At 41.3% G+C, this 15290-nt stretch overlaps 1 protein-coding gene across 7 annotated transcripts in view; it reads left to right on the top strand.

Annotated features, from left to right (window-relative positions):
* LOC146811135 (uncharacterized) overlaps positions 1-15290 on the top strand; it is a 469768-nt gene that overhangs the window by 371250 nt on the left and 83228 nt on the right. For all 7 annotated transcript variants that reach the window (XM_085618200.1, XM_085618199.1, XM_085618198.1 and 4 more), the window contains one exon: positions 3131-3148. In XM_085618200.1, the coding sequence (XP_085474326.1) occupies positions 3131-3148 (18 nt within the window). The remainder of the gene's footprint in view (positions 1-3130; positions 3149-15290) is intronic.

Genomic DNA, 15290 nt, shown 5'->3' with positions numbered 1-15290 from the left:
CATACTGACAGAAGTTCTGGTAGTTATTTTCAATTAAAGTCTCTGAATGTTCAAAGAGTCCTCAGGTTTTAAGCTTCTTTTTTCCAAGTCTAATGGTTATAGAAGCTGGGTATGGTATTGCATAATTGTGTGGCCAAAAGTTGTGCAAATGGTTCTCTGGTGTTACAATGAGACACATTATGGCATAGGAAAGGAGTATAGCAGACAATTAAATGATGGTAAGAGACCCTAATACAGTCACAGTAATGCATGGGGAAACAGGATGTGCAACAGGGTTTCACCTTTCTGAGAGAAAATTACCAGCACATTTTTTCATTATGAAGATCTGCAAGGGCTAGGAATTGGCAGATAACAACAGTGTGAACAAAAGTTCTCAATGTTAGCTTAAACAATGATTTGCAACAATGATCCAAAATCGTTCCGGGAAAGACCATCAGAATCATACAATCTTTGAAATGGTCTCGAATTTTCAGTGTCACAGATGATATTTTAAATGGAGAACAAATTGCTAGATGAATGATAGAGGTCATGCAGGTAAGGAACACTGGATATATGGTGACCCATAAACCTATATCAACAAGTGATCTGCATCAGAAAAGGCCTTATCCAAGATAGATGGGTGTCATGAGATGCTTCAGGCAGTAGTTGCTTTGAGGAAAGGCAAAAGAAGATTTTGGCCTGTAGTCTTCATCTGAAGTTGGACCAGCTAGGGCCGAATGGCCCAGTGTGCTCCGGGGTGATTGTTGATGATGGTTACAGTACCGTCTTCATTATTTAGTAGTGAGAGTTAGAGTCTCTTGGGCTCGTAGCTATTTTCCTAGAGTTGCACTCAAATGAGGACACATTTTAAAATTTTATAGGTTTCTTTTGTGGATCATTAGTCCTGGTTCCTTTCCAGCTGAGGGTTCTTGATCCTCTGCCATTGCCTGGGTTGGAGGAGTCTGGATTCTCCGAGCTCCTCTTCTCCCCGCTGCATCCCATGGGATTCCTATGGTTGGGCATGTAGTTATTTCCTGAGTCATTGGGTGCTGCATGTCATTTCTGGTTGATGCATGTTGCAGACAGAGGGTGTTTGTTCCTTTGTGGCTTACTCTTGGGATATTAGCTAAACTTCGATCATAAGTCGATTCTTTTGCACTTGATCAATTGGTTGTCTGATAACAATGAGGTTTTTATCATTCCCAGCCTATCTGGTGTATTAAAACTGTGCTGTTTGGTTTAGGTGGGAACTCGACCTCGGCCTACTCCAGCCCTGCTGATGGATATATGAATGACTCTCCCTCTCTGGTTTAGTGACTATGACCTTGGCATGCCACACAATGCCTTGTTTCGTTTCTGGGTCAGATGCATACCTGAGACTCTTGGTACTTAGGACCTCTTCACAGTGTGCAGACAGTTATGAGACAGCAGTAAAGGTGGTAATGCTACAAGTGCTTACTGGTAACCTCCATCACCCTGAAATCAGTCATCCTCATTACAGTCCAACGCCCTGTCTGCCCTCCCCTTGCACCTGTCCTCTGGCCATGCATTTGCAAAAATGGTATAATTGAGGAGGTGGGAGAGGTGTAACCTCCATATATCCAAGTGGGTGGAATTTGACTTTTAAAACTCATAGTTTATTTAGGTTTGAAGGAAAGGAACTGACTTGTAAGGGCAAATAAGTTGCAAGTCTTTGTTGCAGGGATTCTGCTTATGCACAGAACTATGCGCAGGAAACCAGGACCTCAGTGAATTGCGGTGTACCAAAAACTCACCTCAGCACCCAGACCCCCTATCCGACCAGCATCAGTGTCACATTTGTTATCCGTATTTCTACGGCGGTCCCAATGTCTAGACAACCCAGAACAAGCGACTTGGTGTACTCTCAGGAATGGTGGGAATCAGAAATACCTTTTCGTTATTATTCTCATATCAGTCCACAGCAAGAGACACGGTAAAGTTTTAAAATGTTTATTTTATAAACCTCGTGCTCTAAGAAGCAGTACTTTGGCTAACACAAGCAGACAAATGATTAGAATCAAAACCATCAGCATTGTTACAATACCATAATAAAAAATAAAGGGAGAAATCATAATACAAAATGACAGTGGAATACAACCACCTTCCCTTTGCTAGTGAGCTAGTATTATTATACCATTAGAAGGTCTCTAGGCTTGAATGGGGAACCCCATACCGTAAAGATCAGCTTAGGTGAATCACATCACAGGATCAGCTATGCGCTGCACCTGGAAATGTTCTTCTCCAGAATGAATGTGTAATGCATGCAGTCTGCTATATTAAAGGTTCCTAGGTCTCAGATATTTTGCAGCTGTGTGTGTGTTATGACTACAGAGTGGGCCGATCAACCTGGATTCGAAAACATACATGGCTCGGTGACCCAGACTGAGTCTGCACACAGTGTTCAGACCAAGGTCACAGCTCACGTTCAGAGACGCGAACACTAGACAGTTCCCATGTGAAGAAAAGGCGAGCAAGCAGTTTTCAAATAATAACATGTCTCTGCAGTGTCGTGCGCAAAAAGCAGCAGAAGTGGCAAGATGGCTTTTCTAGCATCTAACGCGCTTATGCTAACATAGCAATGTATGTATGGTAAAACCCCCACTACATCTTCAGAGTGAGGACTCACCATCATGGAGCAAGGACCAAGATGAAAAAGACTGAGATGATAAGTGATAAAAAATGTAAGTATCACAACTTTTTACTGATGGTCTAAAAACAACCAGCATGGAAATTACTTTTGGGTAAAAAGCAAGGACAGGCTGAAAGTGTCACATGTTACCTGAGATATCAATCTCTAATGGTTCATAGGCCCTACAAGTTCAATCAAGCAAAAATCCACAATAGTACCCCGAAATTATAAAAAAACAAATGTGTTATGTTACAATTGTAGCATGACAAGTGATCAACTGCTGGCACAAAACGAAACATTTGTTAATTAGTGCCATAAAGTAGCCATTCAGGTAGAATAGAAATAGGCCCCTACCAGAGGAAGTTGGAACATTTAAAATGTCAAAGTTTTGTTCATTTAACAGCGATTGTTTTTTTTATGTAAGGATTGACATGGAGGTTGTGTTATTATGCTGACTAATTGAATCCATACATTCTCTTTTGCTCTTCTAAATTAATTCAGGAATTAACAACTATTCTGGTAAGAAAGATATACTTCCCTTATGCTTACATTCTGTTCTCTTACTGCATTCAGAGTTGCATTTCCTATCTAATGTTTTATATAAATTACGTTAGGAACGCTATTGATGTAACAGGTTATATTAAATATGACAAAGGGTTGGATTGCAAGTTAAGAAGTTCTGCTCCCAGAACTGCAGAGTTTTCCTCTCTGGCAAATTGTAAAACATAGCAAGAATTGGACTTTCTGCTCTAAATGCAGCATTTTATTCCTCATTCCTAAAACCTATTTTCACCCTATTTTAAGACGGGAAAAGTATAGGTGAGCAACATAGGAATTGTGGTTTTGTCACATAAATTGTAATTCCCTATTTGTCCAGTACCTTTCCTTACTAGCCAAAATTGAAATGACAGTCTATTAATATTGACATTCGATTCATAACTAGGGCCTACGTAAATACCGTCACTGCTGATATATTTGTTTATTGCAACACAGTCATTGACAACATATCTGTAAAAGAAATCAAAAGATCCCCACTAAAAGTGCCCATCACCCATGTGTTTCTTATCTCTCTCTTTCGAGTTCTCTCACTCCTTCTCCTTTTAGTGCTGTTTACATTTTCTGTTGATCGTCTAACACCCAGATCTCTGCTGCCTAATATCAGGAGCCAATGACCTTTCTTCTGTGTTGTCACCCCTCTATCTCTTCCCTTTATTTCCCTCCTCTTGTAGTTTTAACTCTAACCGCCATCTCCTTCAGTCCTTCCCTTCTCCACTCAACTGGCAGCTTCTCCCACTTTGAATCCCTTGCACTTGTAATTATGTACTCTGGCTCCTGAGACTTTTCTTTCGTCGTCAACTGTGAATTCTTTATTTTAATATGAAAGCAGAGCTCAGAGGAATGCATTGAGAAGGCCTGCAAGATACATCCCTGGTTTCCGAATTGTATTATTTTATTTATTTGTTGTTTATGTAGCAATACTTTCATTCATGTTCGTGTTGTATGCAGTATTTGTAAAAGACCAATACCTACAGTTTGTGAAAATATTGATTCTGGGGGCATAACAAACACATTTTAAAATGGTTCAGAATTTATCATGGTAGCTGCAGAAGCAAATACAATTGTAGTACACAGATTGAAAGCATTTCACAGCTGAAAGTAACAAGTCATCGCCATTGAATTGAAATCGGCAGTAGTTCATTGGTCTTGTGAAGCAATATCAAGGGTGAAGTTTAAAGAGCAAAGTAAAATGGCAGCAGACAGTAATAAACATAAAGTGGGAGAGAGACACATGTCCTCTTCAGACATATCTGGAATTGGAGTAGCAAGATGATCTTGTAACACAAAGAACAGGAGAAAACATGTTCAGACCCTGTGTTATTCAGATAGCACAGGGTGGCAACATTGGCACTGTGATAATAGTGATGCCTGGAGCATGGGTGAGCGAATGCATGTAGTTGATTGGAGGAGTGGTAAACGAGGAGCAGGTATCTGGTCAAAGGAAAAGGGGAGCAGCAAACGCCACAGGTGTGTTGGGACAGAAGGACAGGAGACTGGAACTGAAAACAGTCATGGATAAGATAAAGAGAATAAGAAAAATATATCAGTACTAGCAGGGCTTACAGAAAACTTTATAAACATATATGTGTCGTAAAAAAGCAGAATGTTTGATTAGATACTGCTCAGAAGCAGTGAAAAAAGTGGTGAGGGAATACATTGTTTCGCCATTAGGCCTGGGACAATAGTTTGGTTAAAAATACCACCACCTACAGTTATATAGAGCAGCTATAGTTCTGCAAGTTCGATTGTATTTGTTAATCGATAATGATTTTTGAATTCATTGTTACATTCTAAAGAACCATGGGAACGATTGTAAAGGATGCTAATTGCTTTTAGATAACATGATCTTGTATTGTTTGCTTTTTTATTAGATGCTTACTTGTGCTTTCTAAGGTTTGCAACCAAAATAAAGCTATGTTACTACTACTACAGAAGCTATATAAGAAATCCATAAACATAAAATAAAAAGTGTGAAAAGAGGATAGTATGAAAAATTAATTTAAGGCATGTGGTTTTCCTGACTTCCACCCTGTCCCTCTGATGGCCTTATACATCAATTCACCAAGCACTTTCTTTTATTTTGTAAAATCTATACCCCCCCCCCCCCCCCCCCGGGAGAAGGCAATTTCTTCGCCCGCTACTATTAGTACAGGAAACCAGGTCCAATGAGGTAGCCTTGGGCTATATATTATCCTTAGATAATGTAGATACTATATACGCTGTCTTAATTTATATTTTAACTGCACTTAGGATACACAGTAAATATTAGATGTTTATTATGTTTTTCTTTTTAATCATTGTATTTTAAAAATGTATGTATTTATTTAGGATTTTACACGGAAATATGTTGGATTTTGTGCAAAGCTTTATGGGTCAAACAGAGCAAAATAAAGTATTTTGACTGATTGACTGATTCTCGGGGTAGCAATAGAAATAACCCTATTAGGGCGCAGAGAAAGGGACCTGGAAGCTAGGAATTTGCTAGGCTGCGCAGGGCAGAAAGTGGAAAAGAGAAAAGGTTAGAAAAAGCAGTAAGCTTTGATAAGTATGGACACATATTGAGAGAGCATATGCGAAATAACATTGTTAGTCTGCGACGGGGTAGAGTGGATAGACATAACAATATATGAAAAGTTGTCATCTACATACTGTGGTGTGAGATGCCAAGAGACTTTTTTAGGAACACTCAGATAAAGACTTTAGGGACGTGGCGTGATAGGGGAGAGATCAGCAAGAGTTACCAATTTTAACCAATCAAAGGCGCTCTGATAGAGAGTTCATAATGATCTGTCCAGTCCCTCCCTATTTTTCATACTCTGCAGGAGAAATTGAAGGGCAACCATAAAGAATGCTACTGCTAGGTCCACAAGGGTAAGAAGTCCAGGGTGGCCTTTATCGCGTGCCACACATAGACAGTTCTAAACATTCTGCTAGACCCTGTATTCTTCACTTCTTGCACTTTGGTCCTGATGAAAGCCAGCACCAGTATCTAGGCACTGGCTGAAACATGTTGACCCCACGGGATGGTGGTGGCCATTGATACCTCCTAAACCATCCTTCGCCTTCCTTTTAATACTGCCCATGGCCCATCATTAAACTAATCTACTTGATATCTAGGACCATTTGGACAGCTGCTTTTTAAATTACACATGCACTTCACTTGCACTACACACTCACTTTACAAAAAAACCCGCTCCGCTGTAGTTCAGGCATCGCAGCACACCTGGGGTACACTTGGTGCCTCATGTGGGGGCCGATGATGAAGCATGCCACCAACTAGGTTGGTGGGTGAGGCCTTTCCTAAAAAACCTAATGGTTTTCCACTGAACTAATCAGTATTTACGTACACATACCTTTCCCTGTTATCTCTGGGGACCAGTTCTTGATGATTAATTATACTTATACCTAGGGGATATGAACTGTTTCTCCTTTTTCTTATTGATTCTTAGAAGAGAAAGACTAGTTAAAAGGGTGTTAGAATGTCTATGAGAGGGTGAGAAGAGTGGTTGAGTAAGGATTCAGTTAAGAAGAAAATATCAAGAATACGGACCAGGATAACAACAGCGATGTCAGTGCAGATGGAGAATGCAGACCTAAAGTAAGCACAATTTAGGGTGCTGTAGTGCTCAGATTCATTAGAGGGATTGCAGGAGACATAGTTCTTGACAAAGTTTGAAGGATATTGTCATTTACTGGGGAGGTAAGGTTTCCTCGGCTCCGGGATATCATAGATTGAAGGAGGATGAGCAGTGGTAGTTGACAGTGTGGGGCTCAGAATGCGGACAGCTGACCAATGGGAGGATTGCACATAGGGGGTTGATTGCAAGGCGTATAGTTCCATGATTTCAGTGTCAAGTTTATTGTTAATAAACTCCTGTCCTAAATTAGTGGTGAGAAGCATATGGAAAGAAAAGAAATGGGAAGAGAGGTTAACTACAGAGATTTTTGATCTATAAGAACTGAGAGGACCTGGCCCCAGACAGAAGTAATTGGCAGAAAAGGAAGAGGTGGAGGAGAGGGAGGTGGAGCCACAGATTGCTTTGTCTGGCAGAGGTCAGGACAAATTTTATTTTCATGAAAGAGGGTGGTTGGAAGGGAGTGGAAGTTCCGTGGAAGCTCTGCCCACTCTCCGCCCATCTATTTTGTTGACTTGTGTCTTAAATGCTGCCTTCCGATTGGTTTTAGGCTTGTTAGTCCCTCTTTATGACGGCCATGTCGTCATTGTATCCTTCCATGGCTACTGGCCCCTTTACTTTGAGTGTTGCCTAGTATGTTTTTTTAGATTGTGAGCACTACTTTCTTCCCGTGCCCCCCTCCCGCAGTCCATGCCCTCTTGCCACCCCCACACTCCTGTTGTTCGTTCCTTCTCGCCTGCCCGCCCGCACTCCCGTTTGCAATGCAATAGGTATCGCGTAAATGTGAGTCTTATTGCATTGCAAATGCTTGTATGATTTAGGAAACCTAATATAAATGTTTTCTTACAAGAGAAAAAACTGGTACGTTTGCATGTTTACCGCACAGGTACACACTATGAACTGATAGATATCTTGGTTATCTAAATTCTGGTTTCATTCCCTAGAGCTAGAGACTTCTTGATGGAGAGAGAGAGCTCCCTCTTCGACTGCCTCTCAACGTCTTATGTTTACAGTCTAGCCGTCTAAAAATGTTGCCCTTCTTTTTTGTCCATGAGCTCGAGACCGCACCTTTTTTTTCTTCTTCAAAATCTTCATGGTTTCTCGACAAGGACCGGCCTGGACTGCATGCCTTATGGAAACCAGGTATTATACTATCCTCACCACATTTGTATCCCTTGCTGATAATTGACACTTCGGCAGAGCGGGAGGGGGATCCTGCTGTCTCTTTAATACTTTGTTGAGGGTGAATCTTGCTAACAGTCAGCTCTTCAGAGCCTGGCAGTTTATACAAATAAGCATATTGCATGCACGGCCAGAAAACCCCTTCAGTTAGTGGATGGTACTTCCGTGTGTAAACTGAGACATACCCTATTCTCCACAGAGTGAGAAAGCTTTATCGTGGGGCCTAACCTCGCGCTAAAATCTAACTAATGGTAATATACATGGTTTTTAACCCCTTCGCTGCGGCGGGGGGGGTTTGGGGGCAGCGCGGTGGCGCTGTGCTCATGACGGAGCCACTCCGTCATGAGCCACGGTTGAGCTGTGCTCATGACAGAGTGGTTCCTTCATGACTCCGCCCACTGCACTAATCGCCCGCACAGGTGGGGAATCAGCACAGCGTGGGAGGAGCGGCGGCCAACGGCCGCAGCATGACGGAACCACTCCGTCATGAGCATACGGCACCCGTGGCTCATGACGGAGTGGCTCCGTCATGAGCGCTGAAGGGGTTAATTCTCCCTCACGTTATAACTCACATGGCAGCAGCTGATCTTCAGTCTTTGTCAGTGACATGCCTGCGGTGCGCTGGTCATGAGATGCTGATGTTGGGGCAGTGGAATGCCTTTAGTGGGTCTCTGATAGGCTGCTGTCCATGACAATTTAAACCGTGCGCACTTTCATTTTACAAGCAGCCCGTCACTTGTTTAATATATGCACGGGCTCGGCGCGTGATCACAGCGCCTGCTTAATTTAATATTCATGATCTCCGTGCAGCACAGCAACAAAATAGGCTGACTGCTTGCTGCAGAGACGGGTCTGCCTATGAAAAGATGGCAGCCCAAAGTGTATCTAATTCAACGAAACCATGAGCGCTGACGTCAGCTTCTGTGCCTCGAAGCTGTCATGTAAAGCAGACTACAAAAGGAAGTCCTCTCTCTTTTGCATCGCACTTTGATTTCCATGTGCATGGTTGAGCCCGGGGTTTGCTCTCCTAACTCCAAGTTCCTCAACATGTTTATCACTGGTGGGTCATGTAATCGGATCTCCTTGCAAGTGTGCGTGTGTTTGTACAAATGTGAAGGATGGACTGCAAATTTGTTCCCACAGGGTGACCATAACAAAAAGATACTTTAATTGGCAGTGTTCCTGTGGGATAACTACGAGAGCTCAATATTTCTGGAAACTACTTAGGTCGAGCCTGAGTCAGCGCGCATGCACCTGCAACCACCGGTTCAAATTAAGCACTGGGTGGAATGGAGTATTTTCTAACCCTGCAAGAGCAGAGTAGGCTAAACCCCTACTACTCTTAACTTAACTTAACTTAATTTTATTTATGATTTTGGAACTCAAATGAGATCCACATAAAAGGATAACACATAGAAAATAAATTTTCATGCATTTAAAATCAAAATAAAAACAACAGAAAAAGAACATTTTGAGAACCTCTAGTATATATCTATAAAGCTTTTAAAAAAGTTGAAGATTTTATAACAAAACATTTCATTGGGGGGATTATAAATGGCGTCTAAGAATGTGGTGGCAGACAAAATATTTAATTTTAAACAAATTGGTCTCAACCACTTACGCCGATGTAAAAGCAGAGCTGGGCAGACAAAGAGTACATGAGTGATATCCTGAGAAACATTATTACAAAGATTACACATTGCTGAAGAACCATACCATCTAGACAATAAATTATTCAAAGGAAGACGATCCTGCCTCAATAGAAACAAAAAGCGGTGTACACCATGAGGAAGGTTCCAGGTAACATAGGGTTGTATTTTCCTTATTAGGCAGGAATCAATGGCCGGGGAAACACCTTTCTTTAAGATGAGGGCTTCCCTATCCATCCCAAAACTTAATTTCCATGTAGCTAGTTTCAAGGTGGACTTCAGCTGATATGCAGATAGTGTAAAAAGTGCTGATTCATCCAATTGTAAAAGATCAACTGCAATTCTGAATTTCTTTACAATTAGGGAGTGCTCTTTTAGGGATCCCAGTAGTTCTTTTTGAATAAGATATCTTAGAGTACCGGGTTCTCCCTTTACAATATTAAAGACCCATCGCACTAGCCCAGCGAGGCCCTGGACCCAACTGCTACGCAGGCCGAATTCCAACCTAAGAGCGGCCACGGTACAAGCGGTATTAACCGTAGTTAAATACAGCAAGATCTTGCCCTCCGTAACGTTCAAAAAACCCCATTTACCCAATTCAAGTAATTCAATGCCATACAGTAGGGAAGCTGGGATTTTGGCACGGAAGACCTCTAGCAGAAGAGCAAAATGTCTTCTGCCAGTAGATCTATAAAGAGAACTTAAACTTTTACATTGTACCAATGCCTTCCGGGTATTATTTGCTATATGGGCCTTATCACTTAAATTACCAGAAATTGTTTTTCCTAGGAAGACATAAGATTTTACAACTTCCAACTTCTGTCCACCTACAGACCAAGTAAAGCTCCCATATTTCAGCTTTTTCGTTCCCGTCATACACATTACTTTCCTTTTAGACACATTTATCCTCAGATAGTGTGTCTCTGCGTAATCATGTAGTGCCTGTAGACGATTGTTTAATCCTCTTGGAGTTAGGTCCAATATTAATATATCGTCTGCGTATAACAGACAGACAATCAGCTTGTCCCCTAATACAGGGGCAATACCATCGCTTAAGGATAGGGCACGGGGGAGGTCAGATATATATAGGGAAAATAATAAAGGGGCCAATAAACAATCTTGTTTTAGTCCATTAACTGAAGAAATAACTTGAGAGAGACCTCTTTCCCCTCCCAATAAAACTCTACACCAGGTATCAGAGTGAAGAGCCCAAACCAGCTCCAGGATCATGGTTGGCATGCGCAGGTCCGATAATTTCCTCCACAGCAAAGGACGATCTACTTTGTCAAATGCTGTGGAGAAGTCTATGAAGGCTCCTTAGACTTTCCCTCCTCGGACTTTGATGTATTTTTCTGATGTAACTTGTAATGCCGTTAAGTTATCTAGGGTACCATGCCTTTGCCTGAACCCAGTCTGCTCGAGGGGTAATAATTCGCCCTTGACCACCCAATCATTAATTAACTTCAAAAGGCATTTTGCGAAGACCTTACCTATAGCGTCCAAGAGGGCAATTTGTCGATAATTTTGAGGAGCATCCCGGTCACCCTTCTTGAAAAGGGGTACTAATATACTCCCCTTCCAAGAAGGGAGAACGGTTTTACTTGAAAAACAAAAGTTAAACACCGGAAAAAGAATTTTGCTCCACTGTTCACTATCCTGTTTTAGGACCGAAATGGGAAGCTCATCCGGACCCATAGCCCCAGAGGAACGCAAGCCCTTTATAGCAATTTCAATGTCCTTTTCAGAAGGGGGGCTATTTAAAGAACTGTCCTCAATTGTTCTACTAGCCCCAACCACTGTTCCATTACTTGAATATAGGTTCTCAATATAGTTAACCCAAATTTGCTCTTCGATGGGAACTGGAAGTGGTCTAGATCTTACTCCACATCCCTCCCCGATGAGCGACCAGAATAATCTTACTCGACCTTTGGATGCAGCCTCCCGCAATTTAATCCATAAGTTGTCTTCCCTCTCTTTTTTCAATTTGACCTTCACCCTGGACCTCCTTCTCCTTAGTAAAACTATTCTATGATATCTTTCGGGAGAATAACTCAAATACTGTTCCCTTACTAATTTGTTTATTTCAGTATTAAGTAAACGAACAGAACTAAGGACTACTTTGGTTTTTCCTTTTAGTTTCGATTTTTTTGCAATGAAGATCACCGCATTCATGAAATCAGCGAAACATATTGTTTCAAGCCCTTTTCAGTTCACCAAGTTTTTTACTCCAACCTCTAGAATGCTTTCCAAGCCCCTAATTGCCCTAATATTCCAATAGCATCTCCCTGATTTATCTCCAAAACTGACAAGTTCGCTGTTTAAAGACCAACGATCCGTCAAGGGCGGATTTAAATTTACAGTAACAGGTATTACTTTATGATCATTATATAATGTATAGGAGGCCGTAAGATCCTTCAGAAGGGAAAAAGAGGTGCTTTCTACCATCACGTAATCTAAAATGGATTCACTCTGATTTGATTTGTGGGTGAAATTCGCCGGAGTATCTGAAGGAAGCCTACCATTTACTATGATTCCATCAACTACTGTCAGTTCTTCAAGGAGCAATTTCCCTCTCTTGTTTGTTTTGATGTTTCCTGGAAAAAGGGCTTGAGGAATCTGCAAGGCTTCCTCTTTGTGCTTATTTCTAAATAGCTCTAGACTGAAGTTAGAGATTTTACAATTAAAACCACCTAGCAAAATTATATGGGGAAGAGGTTTTTTATCAGATAATTTCTTTATAAAGGAGAAAACCTTCTTTAAAACTACATTTTAACAAGCATCTGGGGGGATATAGGTGTTTATCAAAACGATTGGTTTACAGATTTCAGTATTGGCGAAATTAAACAACGTTACTGCCTGGAAAAGTTTACTAGAATCTATATAGTGGGAAAAATTCCATTTTATCTGGGTAGACAGTACACAGGCCACTCCGCCCCTTGCATGTCCTCTCCTAGAGGGGATTGCTCCACCCTCCAACGAAAAATAATCCTTTCCTACGAATAAATTCTCTACACACCAAGTCTCTTGGAGACAAATCACATTAGCCTCTAGTGTGTGTAGGAATTGTAATTTTTCAGGGCTATTGTTTAATCCAGCGACATTCCACGATATTATTTTCAAATTGTTGCTAAAGACGAGAATATGGTTTAGGATTATTATTAGGTTTGCTCGACAAAACGCCGGGCAACCAATACCATTGAGGATTCTCTTCAGCAGCGTTTCTTTGGGTAGGAAAGGAACGGGAACTTTTATATGTCACATGACGTGCATTTTTAGAAATACAGATTTTTAGGTCTTCAATTTCAGCAGGGCGATCTATGCTATCAGAGATAGCCTGGTTTAACGGGAGCTTATTTACAAATCTTCCGGATTGGGATTTCTCTAGGAAAGGCATAACATCAATCCCTCTACTTTGAAAGCCTTCTGACCGTTGAAGGATATGATTTACAATAAGTCTGGAATAAAACCTTACCCTCGTTAAAATCCCAAACTCTGTTTTCACGATTGTTACTACATCTATATCCTTAGTTTGTATAAGTTTTAGGCCTTCGATCTCCCAAAAACATTTAAGGAGCGAAGATCGATTTAGTATACAATTCGTATCAAACAGAGGAAAAAAGTCTAAAAGGAGAGTATCTATACTATCCCTTTCAGGGACGTCATTTAACCTTTCAGGAACCATTTCTCTTCCAATCGTATCAGGGAATGACTTAGCTAGGGGATTAAGAGCTGTTAATATGAAACTAGTAGGTTTCGTCAACTCCACAGAAGGATTAGAGTTGGAAGGCCCCCTTACAGTACTATAGGCAACTGATATGGGGGTATAGGGTTAAGCAGTGGGTCATTATGGGACGATGGTAGATCCTGCAAATCAACACCCTGATCGGCTGGATACAGGATCTCTTGATCTGATTTAACTTGCCGAATCCCATCTTGGGAGGTATTAATCATGGAACCTTGAAAGAGATCTTTTCCAATGGAAATATCTGAATGTTCTTCAAAATTAATTTTCCTCTGCCTTTTTTTTGCAAATCTTCGAGTTGGTTTCCTCTTTTTTTCCTTTATTCTTTTTAGGGTTCCCTGTTTTTTCCTTTTTCCCCTCATATGGTTGATCCAGAACACCCTCTTTTCCATCATTTATTTGGGATTTAAAGATAGGGAATAACTCCTTGTCTGACCTTTTTTCAACTTCAGTAATAATTTCCAAATCTTGATCAGGCTCAATACCACAGCTAGTTACAGGAACTTTTAATGGAGTTACGAGGATGTTCCTCAACGTTACTACTGTTTTCTTTCTATCTGTAAGTTGGTAATTCTCATCATGTTCAATTCGAACCGAAACTTGAGGGGCGTTCTCAGGCTCATTCTCTACCAATTTATCTTCTATCCCTTTCAGCCCTGGTTGAATAGACTCGTGTTTAAAACTAGAATCCTTCCCCTGTTTATTATTTAGTAGTACCTTCAGAATTTGAGTTACAGTGTCCAACACACAATCGGAACCACCAACAAATATTTCAAGTAACGATAAAATAGAAGAAAGCAAATGTTCTAAGGATGACAAAGAGTCAGAGACGGGTTTATCATACCTAATAGACTGATTGAGATGGATATCTGTGATATCAAGTTCAGGGCTCGTAGAAATATTTGACTGAGATATAAAGAATTGAGATTTATTAGAGGGGGTACTACTGTATAATTGAAGCCCTGTAGGGGCTATTACTGCTGGGGTATTTGTTGGAGCTATGGACTTGCTAGAGTCATCTACAATATATCTCTTACAAAGCTCCATATCTAGGTCTGGGAGCGTAAAATCATTACTTTGCTCTTCCACAGACAGAAACGGAGCGAGAGATTCTTTAGATAATAATTCATCGGGGGGAGGTAAGTGACTATGCACTAAAACCTCTACTGTTTTAAGCGTGGGATCCAGTGGGCCTTGTAGGGGCAAAGTACCATTTATAATTTTATCCCTGGGAGTTTGCGGTGAAGGCACCTGTGTTTTTAAAAGGGCTAAGGGTCCGCCCACCCCATCAGTGGGAAGGTAAACACCCCCTATCTTATTTGCCTGATCACTTGAAACGACAAGATTGCTATAGCCCCTCACAGAAATTTGGCCTTCATCTCCTCCTCTTTCAATATTATCTTCTGACTTAAACCCCACTATAGGAACTTTTTCCTTACCCCTTTCCCATTAGCTAAATAACTGACATTTACCTTTTAACAGCGCAACGTGAGCATCCCTATTACGTAGGGGGTTAGATTTAGTCTTGGAGCAGGTTCCGCCCACCAGCAACCTCCCAGACCTTAATTTTTTGGCGGTCATTTCCACTATCAAAGAAGTATAAAAGCAGCTATTATTCCTATTAATTTCCCTAACTTGTGCGAACAGTAGATAAAAGATGAATTACAGTCTCGAAATATAAAAGGGTAGGCCCCAGCCCAGCCTACTCCGGCCTGTGAGGGCCTTAGAGGGCCCGCCCTTCGATCCGCGCTGCGACCCACGCGCGTCCCGCGTATGCGTTCAGATTGTTGTTTAAATAACAGGAGGCGGGGGCAGGAAGAGGACCAGCTACGGCGAGTCAGCACCGGTGTGCTTGCTGGTCCTCGCAGTCCCGCTGCAGTTCAGGGAGTCAGTGA

This window comes from Triturus cristatus, chromosome 7 (assembly GCF_964204655.1).
Source record: "Triturus cristatus chromosome 7, aTriCri1.1, whole genome shotgun sequence".
NCBI classification, from domain to species: domain Eukaryota; kingdom Metazoa; phylum Chordata; class Amphibia; order Caudata; family Salamandridae; genus Triturus; species Triturus cristatus.
Note: the sequence above shows the minus strand (reverse complement) of the source record. Positions and strands in the feature narration are given on the sequence as shown.